This window comes from Polypterus senegalus, chromosome 10, assembly GCF_016835505.1.
Source record: "Polypterus senegalus isolate Bchr_013 chromosome 10, ASM1683550v1, whole genome shotgun sequence".
NCBI classification, from domain to species: Eukaryota; Metazoa; Chordata; class Cladistia; order Polypteriformes; family Polypteridae; genus Polypterus; species Polypterus senegalus.
The window spans coordinates 22467446-22480445 of NC_053163.1; the positions used below are offsets into that span (position 1 = coordinate 22467446).

General features: G+C 40.4%; 1 protein-coding gene across 1 annotated transcript in view; it reads right to left on the bottom strand.

Annotated features, from left to right (window-relative positions):
- The window catches only part of LOC120536927 (tripartite motif-containing protein 5-like), a 45514-nt gene extending 36100 nt beyond the window's left edge, over window positions 1-9414 (bottom strand). The window contains exons 1-3 of the mRNA XM_039765506.1: window positions 8765-9414; window positions 546-605; window positions 241-285 (exon numbers count right to left, since the gene is read on the bottom strand). Coding sequence (XP_039621440.1) covers window positions 241-285; window positions 546-605; window positions 8765-9334 — 675 coding nt within the window. The 5' untranslated portion in view covers window positions 9335-9414. The remainder of the gene's footprint in view (window positions 1-240; window positions 286-545; window positions 606-8764) is intronic.
- Window positions 9415-13000: the final 3586 nt, after the last annotated feature.

Below are 13000 nucleotides of genomic sequence, written 5' to 3' on the forward strand. Positions count from 1 at the left end.
CGTGATATCTGAATGATTGCATACTGGGAATGGGAGAATAACAACATAATGAAATCTGCTGTTTTTCATGTCACCTGTTTACAGAAGCCTGCACTGGCAACACAATTGTGCCCCGATTAATAAAATGAAAGAACTGAAGGAGGGTCAACTTTTTTCTTGCTGCGACTGTATTAGTTATGACATAGGAATCTCTCTATTCAAAAGTAATCGAATGCACTTTCCAAATTCTGAAGGCCATACCTGTTCATTTTGTTTTAGGTGTTTTTTTGGTCTTGAAGATGAAGTCTAAAAAAAAAAAAAAACACAAACAAAAAAAAACTTTAAAAAGGTTTTAGCATTTCAGACTTCCATGAACGTGAAGGCTTCATCCTATAGCACTGAAAAGGTTCTCAGGAGACAAATCAGGCCAATACTTTCATCCCAAGCCCACACTTCAGATCACATTTCAATGTCAAGGAGAAATGCAAATCTACGGTGGCATAAATTACACGGGGCAGGCCTTACCTGGCAGAATGGCACACAGGGTAGGCATTTCAAAGACTCACCTGCTTCTGCTTGCCAGAATGATTCCGCTTCTGTGACGCCGCTTGAGTGTTTGCAACTGGCTGTGTGGAAATAAAGACAACACAACTAGTTAGGTGTTATAAATCCAAATTGGACAATGATATATATGATCATATTAAAAGGAGTAGTCAGAAGAGAACTGTTGCGATGTTGTGGTAGAAAATGACATCAAAGTTAAGAAGGACCAAATACACTTTAATAAAATAAAAAAAATGAATAAATAAACGCACCATGAAGGTCACTAAATTTCAAATTGCTGTCCTTTATTAGCACAACTGCTGGACCTTACTGAAACCACTGTATGATTATAATGGGGTTTGTTCATGATTAACGTATTTATGTATGTATGTATGTATTTATAATGGATGATTTATGTATTTATTTGTGTGACTGAGACAGTGTTGTGTTCCTCTAATTGGGGGTACATTGACATATTAGTCATTTTTCACACAAAAAAAAACTTCATAGTTTTCTCTGATCTAAGATGAAATGGACAAAAGTACCGAGTTTCAACAACTCTTTATATCACATTTAACAGAACAGAAACTTTGCTTATAATTTATGGTTGAACATCTCATTTGAAAAACTCAAGCGTGGTCTCCCTTTGACTTTCTCGTATACTCAGATGGATATTTGAGGAGTAAACTGCAAGGCAATTATTAGATTTTTATATTATGTACATTAAGCATATGGGTACTGCTGCCTCAGCAGTTAGGAGACCCGGGTTCACTTCCCGTCCTCTCTGCTTGGAGTTTGCATGTTCTCCCCTTGTCTGTGTGGGTTTCCTCTCCACAGTCCAAAGACATTCAGATTAGGTGGACTGGCAATTCTAAATTGTCCCTAGTGTGTGCTTGGAGTGTGTGTGTGCACCCTGCCAGGGATTGGTTCCTGCCTTGCACCCTGTGTTGGCTGGGATTGGCTCCAGCAGACCCTGTGTTCAGATTCAGCGGATTAGAAAATGGATGGATGGATGTACATTAAAGAACCATCAACAACAAACTGAATGAATTAATAATATACTGAACAATTATTCTAAACGTAAAGTTGAATAAACTGCACTCTGCAGCTGCCGGTACCACTTCCAGTTAGCGGAAATAACCCAAAAGTTGACAGAAATCTACGTTTTGTACCTAATACTTGTGTAAGAGCCATTTCCTCGTTACTAGTGCATAAGCTATGGGAGGTTCCTATAACCCCCATAAGTTGAACTGAATTGGTTTATTCTAGCCATTTCTAGCTTATCTGACAAAACATTATTCTCAGTTAGTGATCAGCCTTGCCATGTGTAAGGTGTAGAGGGCACATGGTTTTAAACCGTGCCTTGCATACCTTGTGTGCGTGTTTTGTGTGTCAAGTAACATGCAAGACAAAGCACTTAAATGAAAGTGCCGCGCCATATGTTTAAAGCATACAGAAGAAGTTAAGAATCTTTAAGTATAGAAATAACTAAAGTTTTACCAGAAAAGCTAAGAGAAGATACATTGGTTTCTCTTTTAATCTACGTGTGTAACAACTTTTTTCTTTATTCTTGTGTGGATTGTTTGCTTTGAATTTTCACAAAACATTTTAAAACAAACTTTTGGACTGAGAGATTTCTTTCGGCATGCGTTTTACCTGTAGTTGATCTCGCCTTACACTCCTGCGGCTACAACCTGTATGCAAAATTTGGTTGACCATACTCATGAAATCGTGTTTAGATACACATACAGACATAATTCCAAAAATGGTATTTTCAGACTCACGGAGGTCTAAAACGTCGAGATTCATCAAAATCTCAAAGTCTAATTTTTGGACAATTACAATAGTTTCCCTGTACTTTGTAAATGAGAAAGTAAAAACAAGTGGTATCGCTGTGAAAAGGCGAGTCGTAGCCCAATGTATGAGTGTCATATAGAAGTGTATCAGGGTACAGCAAAAAGAAAAAAAAATAGGGATACAGTGGGAGAAAAAAAGGTTGAAATGTCCACTTTAATCTTATAGTTTGTCATTAAAGTAGAATGTTGTAAACTTAATCTTAAAATCAATGTTTAATTTATATCAAGAGTCATCAAAATCTTGAAATCGAAAGTTTACTTTTTCACTAAAGTAGAACGTCATAAACTTAAAATCAATGTTTAATTTATGTTGAGTCATCAAAATCTTGAAATTGAATTTTTGGATTTGAATTTACAATACTTTCCCTATACTTTGTACACGAGAAAGTAAAAATTAAACAAATAAAAGTGGCGTGTACAAAAATATTGGTCCCCCTTAGCTAATTCTTGTGGCTTTAAACAGTTTGAACTTAACACTAAATGTGCAAACCGCCTTTAATGATGCTCTGATCACTGACGTCATGTCGTTGGATTGGCCAATTCCAATAAAGATTCTTATTTTTGCTTTACTTGGGCATTAAGCTCCTGTACAACAGGATGCAGAGAAGCTTTACGTTCTACATTAAAGGGTTAACCTTTGGTATGTTTATGATTAAACTGCAGACCACAGGTCGATTTTTATTTCAAATCCAAATCCTATTATGTGATATCATCAGCTGTTGAATTCTGCTCTGTGCTTGTCATATTTCTATTGCACTATTATATTGTATTCAGGGTTACTTGTGTTTTGTTGTCTATTGTATTGTATTGTATTGTATTGTATTGAACCCCTTCTTTTTGACACCCACTGCACTCCCAACCTACCTTGACAGGGTCTCTCTTTGAACTGCCTCTCTCAAGGTTTCTTCAATTTTTTTTCCCTACTAGGGTTTTTTTTGGGAGTTTTTTCCCCCTTCTTAAAAAGAGTCAAGGCTGATTTGGGCTTGGCTGTCAAATGGCAGGACCTGTTAAAGCCCATTGTGGCACTTCTTGTGTGATTTTGGGCTATAAGAAAATAAAATTGTATTGTACTGTATTACCAAAATGAAATTTAGACGTTTTAAGATTGGACTTACTTTATTAAGCCCTGAGGGGAAATGGTCTTTTCATTGCTCACTGACTGTATAAAATACTAAATTAAAAATTTCCTAAAAATACAGTCGACCTGCCTTATTTGTGGGTTTTGGCATCTGCCGTTTTGACCCACCGCAGTTCGAAATTTATAATAAAAAAATCCAGAATATTCTTGAAAAAGAACTTTTGAAATTCCCAACGCAGCGATGGCTGCTAAATACGCACAAGAAAGAACACACGCAGGCTGATGTTGCACATTAGTGGTGGCTGAGGTGAAAAAGCACTATATAAATGTAAAGAATTATTATTATTATTATGGTGTACCCAAGCCTAGCGAAAGCTCAGTCCCGCTGTACTAATAATCTGACGTACTCGGGTGACAAGATCAGCAACTACTGTCATGAAGTGTGACACTCCTTCTGGCAGGTAACATGGCACTGGCTGCTTTGCAGTAAGGAGACTGTGAAAGATTGTGGATTCGCTTTCCGGGTCCTCCCTGTGTGGATAGTGCTTTGAGTACTGAGAAAAGTGCTATATAAATGTAATTAATTATTATTATTATTACTATTATAGACATTATGTAGAATGCCCAGAGGGGACTGGGCGGTCTTGTGGCCTGGTACCCCTGCAGATTTTATTTTTTTTTCTCCAGCCGTCTGGAGTTCTTTTTTTGTTTTTTCGGACCTTACTCTTTTTCTAAGTTAACTAATGTTGTCTTATTTTAATTTCTTATTTTGTCTTTTATTTTTCTTCATTACGTAAAGCACTTTGAGCTACATTTTTGTATGAAAACATGCTATATAAATAAATGTTGTTGTTATTATTACTGGCTTAACTTGTTCTGGTACATCATAGCCAAGTTCAATGCTACCTGGAAATATTTAAAAACTACATACAACATTCACATCCTCACAGCATCAGACAAAGGTTTACAGTGCCCTCCATAATGTTTGGGATAAAGACTCATTTTTCTTTGACTTTCCCCTCTACTCCACAATTTAAAATTACAAATCACACAATTCGTCATCGTGATTAAAGGGCACACTGAAGACTTCCGTTTAAGGGGATTTTCATACATTTCGGTCACACCGTGCAGTAATGACAACATATCAGGGCACCATAAACAGGGGTCTGTGATCATTCCGGGCAATCTCAATGCACGTAGAAAACCTAGGAAATACGGCATAAACTCCAATAATCTAATTAAAATCACTATTTTAGAGGAACAATGTATTAAAACTATAAAACAGATCACAGATTAAACAAAAATATACACAGAGCGCTAATAATAATAATTTAGTTCCTATTCCAAATAACAATAACGCACATAGTACTCATCTCTGCACCTCGAAACATTAAATATGGCACTATTAAATGTCAGAGCTTTAACTAACAAAACGTTTTTATCAACGATCTTATTAGTGATAAAAAATAGATCTTATTGCACTAAATGAAACATGGCTGAATTCAGATGCGCGTCAGTTTTAATCGAATCTGCCTCCGGATTACAGTTTTACTCATTCAAACCGCCAGGGAAAAGGGGGCGGATTGGCTAACATTTACTCGAGCGATTAAAATGTAAAGATGTCAGTTTTGGTAAGTTCAAGTCCTTTGAGTATCTCGCCGTTGTTATTCATGGAGATTCTCAAGTTCTAATACTATCCGTGTATAGACCTCCTAAATATAACGTCGTTTTTGAGGAATTCTCTGACTTAATGTCAATTTTAATTACTAATTATGACACACTCCTAATAGTTGGCGACTTTAATTTTCATATAGATAATCAGTGTGATCTAAAAGTAAAAGAATTTATGAACCTCCTGGATTCTTTTGATTTGAGACAACTCATAAATCAGCCTACACATAAAGCAGGTCATACATTAGACTTAGTGATTACTAAAGGACTGAAAGTTGATATAAAACAGATCATTGATATTGGTCTATCAGACCATTTTCTTCTACTTTTTAATATAGAAATAATGATAAAAACACTCATGAGAAGCATATTGTTAAAAACGCTTCTTTGATTCGCAGCAGCTTTAAAACTTACAAACATTTTAAGCAATCAGTCCGTTTATAGTGCCAGCTATAATAGCGAGGACAATGTAAATAGTAAGGTGGAAAGATTTAATTCTAAAGTGAGAGCTGCTGTTGACATAGTTGCACCTGAAAAGACAGTGAAAAAATCTTCTAGCATTGTATACCATGGAAGACCCAAAGAGTGTCTGATTTAAAGAGAACATGCCGTAGAGCTGAGCGTCAATGGAGGAAGAGTAAACTTACTATCCACCACGAAATATTAAAAGTCAAAATAACAGAATACAATAACACTGTCCGTCTTGAGAGACGCTGCTATTTCTCTAATATTATAAATAACAATGCTAGTAATCCTAGAGTCTTATTTTCAACAATTGATCGCCTACTAAACCCAGGTAGCTCAAAGGAATGCCTCCTAAGTGCTTCCAGTGAAACCTGTGAGGCTGTCGCTGTATTCTTCAATCAAAAATTAATGATATTAGAAATAACATAGTATATCTCCCCAACACTAAGGATCCCCTAAACCCCAACATCCTGTTATAAACAAATTAAACTCTTTCACTAGGATAGATTTACCTGATTTACAAAAATAATATCTCAATTAAAACCCTCCACCTCGTCCTTGACCCGATACCAACAAGGTTTTTCAAAGAAGTATCAGGCGTGCTAATTGATAATGTTCTTGACATAGTAAATTCGTCACTAGATACTGGGGTCTTCCCAGACTGTCTTAAGACTGCTGTAGTTAAACCCCTACTTAAGAAACATAATCTTGACCCCTCAGCTCTTGAAAATTTTAGACCCATCTCTAACTTGCCCTTCTTAAGTAAAGTTCTAGAGAAGGCAGTCATTATGCAGTTAAATGACCACCTAAATAAACATGCTATTCTTGATAAATTTCAGTCAGGTTTTAGAACAAATCACAGCACAGAAACTGCACTCGTTAAAGTAGTAAATGACTTGCGGGTAAATGCAGACAGAGGCCATTTATCTGTTCTCATCCTCTTAGATCTGAGTGCTGCATTTGACACCATTGATCACAACATTCTTAGAAATCGCCTTAGTCAATGGGTGGGCCTCTCTGGCAGTGTCTTAAATTGGTTTGAATCCTACCTGACAGGGAGAAAATATTTTGTTAGTTGTGGGAATTACAACTCAAGACACATGATATCCAATATGGTGTTCCACAAGGCTCTATCCTGGGTCCGCTGTTATTCTCAATCTACATGCTTCCGTTAGGTCAGATTATCTCAGGGCACAACGTGAGCTACCACAGCTATGCTGATGACACACAGCTGTACTTATCAATAGCACCTGATGACCCGATTCTATTGATTCACTAACACAATGTCTGACTAGTATCTCAGAATGGATGAATAGTAATTTTCTCAAGTTAAATAAAGAAAACTGAAATTTTAGTGATCAGCAATAATGGATACAATGAGGCTATTAGAAATAAACTGGATACATTAGGATTAAAAGTCAAGACGGAGGTAAAAAGCTTAGGGGTGATTGTTGACTGTAATCTGAATTTTAAATCACATATTAATCAGATCATTAGGACAGCATTTTTCACTTAAGAAACATAAGTAAAGTTAGACCTCTTTATCACTGAAAGATGCTGAGAAATTAGTTCACGCGTTTGTTTTCAGTCGACTAGATTACTGTAACGCACTCCTCTCAGGACTACCCAAAAAGATATAAATCGTTTGCAACTAGTGCAGAATGCAGCTGCTAGAATCCTAACTAGGAAAAGAAAATCAGAACACATTTCTCCAGTTTTGATGTCACTACACTGGTTACCTGTGTCATTCAGAATTGACTTTAAAATTCTGCTTATGGTTTATAAAGCCTTAAATAATCTCGCCCCATCTTATATATGGAATGTCTGACACCTTATATTCCAAATCGTAACCTCAGATCCTCAAATGAGTGTCTCCTTAGAATTCCAAGAACAAAACTTAAAAGAAGTGGTGAGGCGGCCTTCTGCTGTTATGCACCTAAAATCTGGAATAGCCTGCCAATAGGAATTCGCCAGGCTGATACAGTAGAGCACTTTAAAACACTGCTGAAAACACATTACTTTAACATGGCCTTTTATAACTTCATTTTAATCGTAATTTAACTTAATCCTGATACTCTGTATGTTCAATTCATCATAACAACTATTCATGGTGGCTCTAAAATCGGTACTGACCCCTACTCTCTTTTCTGTTTCTTTTTCCGGTTTCTTTGTGGTGGTGGCCTGCCACCTCCACCTACTCAAAGCTTCATGATGCTCCAACAATGATGGACGGATTAAAAGGAAGAAGTCTACGTGACCATCATCATCATCAAGCCCTTCCGTGAGAACCCTAAATCCAAAGAGGACTGTTTCATTTATGTTAGGTAGAATGCCCAGAGGGACTGGGCGGTCTCATGGTCTGGAATCCCTACAGATTTTATTTTTCTCCAGCCGTCTGGAGTTTTTGTTTTTCTGTCCCCTGGCCATTGAACCTTACTCTTATTCGATGTTAATGTTGATTTATTTTTTATAATTATGTCTTTCATTTTTCTATTCTTTAATATGTAAAGCACTTTGAGCTACTGTTTGTATGAAAATGTGCTATATAAATAAATGTTGTTGTTGTTGTTGTTATAACATGCCTCGGTTGTAGTTACCATTATTCAACATGAGGACAAGAGCTGTCCCAATGAAAGTCAAATGAGGGCAATTAAAAGAATAAAACCATTGGAGGCATCGGTAAAACCATTAAGCCGACCCAGGCATGGCTGCGAGAGCCTAAACCATCACAACATACAGCTTGTAGTAAGGTATGAGGAGGTCAGCATCAAAGGTTCTCTCTGTCACAGTTCAGCCTGGGCCCTGCTTGTGTGGAGTCTGCAAGTTCTCCCTGTGGCTTTCTTTGCATATCCTAAAGGCATGGCGTTAACAGAAGTGTGCCCTCCGATCAGATGGTTGGTTCCTGGCATACATTCAATCACATCAGTGGTTCCGGTCACCAAGGCTCTCATATAAATGCGCAGATTAAATCAGCTCTTCATAAAGAACACCTGAACGTTTGAAATGAAACTGTAACGTGCCGGTGATTCCACTTTACACCAATAGATGGCGCAAGAAAGCTTGGCAAAAAAAGCAGCGTGACAACTTTGTAAATAGACGCCCATCATCCAGCGGGCACCGCGAAGCGTAACCAACAAAGTAAACGAGCGATAGCGGGCGTTTCAAGACTCACCCTGTCTTCCACGGCTATTTTCAGCGTGTGGCCCTGGTGTCCGCTCACGACACACAAGGCGCAGATGTACTTGCTGTCGGTCCGGCAGAACAGCTCTAGCGGTTTCCGATGCTGCTCGCAGACCCGCCACTGAAGGTTCTGGATCGGCTCCGTCAGCTTGTGTGTCCGCAGAGCCTCGGACTCCAAGTGCGGCCGGATGTGCGTCCCGCAGTAAGAGGCCAGGCAGGTTACACACGACTGGACGGCTTTGTATCTCGCCCCTGGACACACATCACACGCCACGTCCTCGGCTGCTGTGAGCCTCTCCTCCTCCTCGCAGCGCAGCCGCGTATTTTTCAAAAGTTCCACGGCTTCCGCGGCGACGACATTCCTGTAGGTGTGCGGCTTGGGGTTGAAGAGATCTCCGCAAAAAGGGCAAGTGTAGCCCTCCGCTTTATAGCTCCACTCCCAAAACGTACTCAGACAGTTCTCGCAGAACGTATGTCCGCACGGTATGGACACCGGCTCGACAAACAACTCGTCACACATGGGGCAGCCGAAGAGGCTCTCCGACGAAGCGTCCGTGTCCATTGTTTTTACAACGGATGGACCTCCGAACTTCCAAACACTCTGCGCACGCGAGAGCGCAGCGGCCGACGAGCATGCGCAGTGTGGGCGCGCTTACTCGGCGGGTCGGGGGGGTCGTTGGTTTGTTTATTTTGATCTTCACTTTAAAGTTGCCGGTCACACTAACCGGTAACGCATCAACACTGCCGGAGTGCGGGGATAAATGCGTGAGAACACAGGGACAGATGGCGGACACGTCTCTGTGCTGGTGCATACTGGGAATGGCGCTATATAAACTAAGGATTTATCATCATACTAGTTATAATAAGCTAAGAGGATAGGTGTAAAACTAAATGTACAATGTGCATGCTAAGAATAATGAAAGGCATGGCGGTGCAGGGCTCACTTTTACCGTCTTTAAGATGCTTTACGTCAGAAGTTTTGTTTCATTTACAAACCGGATTCCAAAAAAGTTGGGACACTATACAAATCGTGAATAAACACTGAATGCAATGATGTAGAGGTGCCAACTTCTAATATTTTATTCAGAATAGAACATAAATCACGGAACAAAAGTTTAAACTGAGAAAATGTAGCATTTTAAGGGAAAAATATGTTGATTCAGAATTTCATGGTGTCAACAAATCCCAAAAAAGTTGGGACAAGGCCATTTTCACCACTGTGTGGCATCTCCCCTTCTTCTTACAACACTCAACAGACGTCTCGGGACCGAGGAGACCAGTTTCTCAAGTTTAGAAATAGGAATGCTCTCCCATTCTTGTCTAATACAGGCCTCTAACTGTTCAATCGTCTTGGGCCTTCTTTGTCTCACCTTCCTCTTTACGATGCGCCAAATGTTCTCTATAGGTGAAAGATCTGGACTGCAGACTGGCCATTTCAGTACCCGGATCCTTCTCCTACGCAGCCATGATGTTGTGATTGATGCAGAATGTGGTCTGGCATTATCTTGTTGAAAATGCAGGGTCTTCCCTGAAAGAGATGACGCCTGGATGGGAGCATATGTTGTTCTAGAACCTGAATATATTTTTCTGCATTGATGGTGCCTTTCCAGACATGCAAGCTGCCCATGCCACACGCACTCATGCAACCCCATACCATCAGAGATGCAGGCTTCTGAACTGAGCGCTGATAACAACTTGGGTTGTCCTTGTCCTCTTTGGTCCGGATGACATGGCGCCCCAGATTTCCAAAAGAAGTTTGAATCGTGACTCGTCTGACCACAGAACAGTTTTCCATTTTGCCACACTCCATTTTAAATGATCCCTGGCCCAGTGACAACGCCTGAGCTTGTGGATCTTGCTTAGAAATGGCTTCTTCTTTGCACTGTAGAGTTTCAGCTGGCAACGGCAGATGGCACGGTGGATTGTGTTCACTGACAATGGTTTCTGGAAGTATTCCTGAGCCCATTCTGTGATTTCCTTTACAGTAGCATTCCTGTTTGTGGTGCAGTGTCGTTTAAGGGCCCAGAGATCACGGGCATCCAGTATGGTTTTACGGCCTTGACCCTTACGCACAGAGATTGTTCCAGATTCTCTGAATCTTCAGATGATGTTATGCACAGTTGATGATGATAGATGCAAAGTCTTTGCAATTTTCGCTGGGTAACCCCTTTCTGACATTGCTCCACTATCTTTCTGCAACATTGTGGGAATTGGTGATCCTCTCTACCCGTCTTGGCTTCTGAGAGACACTGCCACTCTGAGAAGCTCTTTTTACCCAATCATGTTGCCAATTGACCTAATTAGTGTTTATTGGTCTTCCAGCTCTTCGTTATGCTCAAATTTACTTTTTCCAGCCTCTTATTGCTACTTGTCCCAACTTTTTTGGGATTTGTTGACACCGTGAAATTTTGAATCAACATTTTTTCCTTTAAAATGTTACATTTACTCTGATTAAACGTTTGATCTGTCATCTACGTTCTATTACAAATAACATATTGACATTTGCCATCTCCACATCATTGCATTCAGTTTTTATTCACAATTTGTTTAGTGTCCCAACTTTTTGGAATTCGGTTTGTAATTTTTTTGTATTTAGTCATTCTGGTGAATATTTGAAAGGCTTTGTTGTTTGTCATAATAATATAGTTTATTTATTCAGCTTCTGTATAAAACAAATATTCCCCTGGGGACAATATCTATCTATCTATCTATCTATCTATCTATCTATCTATCTATCTATCTATCTATCTATCTATCTATCTATCTAAACAAACAACAATTCCTCCTTCATCTCAAAACATACAACAAGTCAAGTCAAGTTGGGAGCATGCACTGGTATAGTGTGTTGTCGCACCCACTACATGATGAAACAACTTGGGGTCCCGTTGGCAACCCCTCAGGGTTCCCACCCTCCGGAATGACCCTCATCTGCTGCAACCAGGTGTTACGTGGTGACCCCTTGGCCTGGTCCAGCCACTCGGGTCCCCAACAATGAAGATCTAATGAGCTTGATCACCCTTAGTGCTGTAACTGACGCTCCCTCACAATGCAGGTAATGTGCCTGATTTGGGACTCCATGAGCAACACAAAGACAAACCAACGGTACCCAAGGATTTTCTGAGAGACACAGTACCAAAGGAGTCCAGTCTTCATCTCAGGTCTCTGGATAGCGTCCATGTCTCACAGCTATATAGCAAGACAGGAAGCACCAGGACTCTAAAGACTTGGACCTTCGTCCTTTGCATAGATAAATCGGAGAGCCACACACCCCTTTCAGGGACCTCATGATCCCCATGCTCTCCCAATCTGTCTACTGACTTCATAGGAAGAGTCACCAGAGACATGAATGTCACTGCCAAGGTAAGTAAACCTCTCAACAAGGTCGACACTCTCTCTGCAGACAGACAGACACAGTTTTGATGGCCATGTCCAAGAGGTCATTGAAGGTCTGGATCTTTGGTTTTTATCAGGACACTCGCAAGCCCAGACACTCAGACTCCTCACTCAGTCTCTCAAGCGCCCTGATCAGAGCCTCCATTGACTCCGCGAAGATGACAGCATCATCAGCAAAGTCAAGATCCGTGAATCTCTCTTCAACAACAGATGCCCCTCAGACACTGGACCCCATACCCTGCCCAACACCCAGTCCATACAAGCATTAAAGAGGGTAGGAGCAGAACACACACCTGACGAACCCCAGAATCAACTATAAAAATGCAGCGGTCCTGCTTCCACTCTGCACAGCACTCACAGTACCAGCATACAAGCCGGTCATGATATCCAGCAACCTTGAGGGGATCCCGCGAAACCTCAGGATGTCCCACAGGACAACTCGATCAATTGAGTCAACGCTCCGTGAAAACCCTCAGTGCTAGGATGTGGTTGATGGTAGACTTCTGAGGCGTAAAACCAGACTGTTCCGTCGCTGGCAGGTGAGCAAGTGATCATGGATCCTACTGAGGACGACCCTAGCAAGGACCTTACCCGCACCGAGAGCAGTGTTATCTCCCTTTATTTGCTGCAATCCAGGCGACCCCTTCCCTTTCCAGATAGGGACGACAAGTCCCGTTTTCCAGTCAGTTGGGATGATGCCAGTCTCCCCAAATGGAAGCAATGATTGCTTGCAATGCAAGGAGGACAGCCTTACCACCAGCCTGGTGACATTCATCCTGGATACAACAAAAATTCCAAAGAGAAGAAAATGTCTGACTTGGCTCAAGATAGTGTA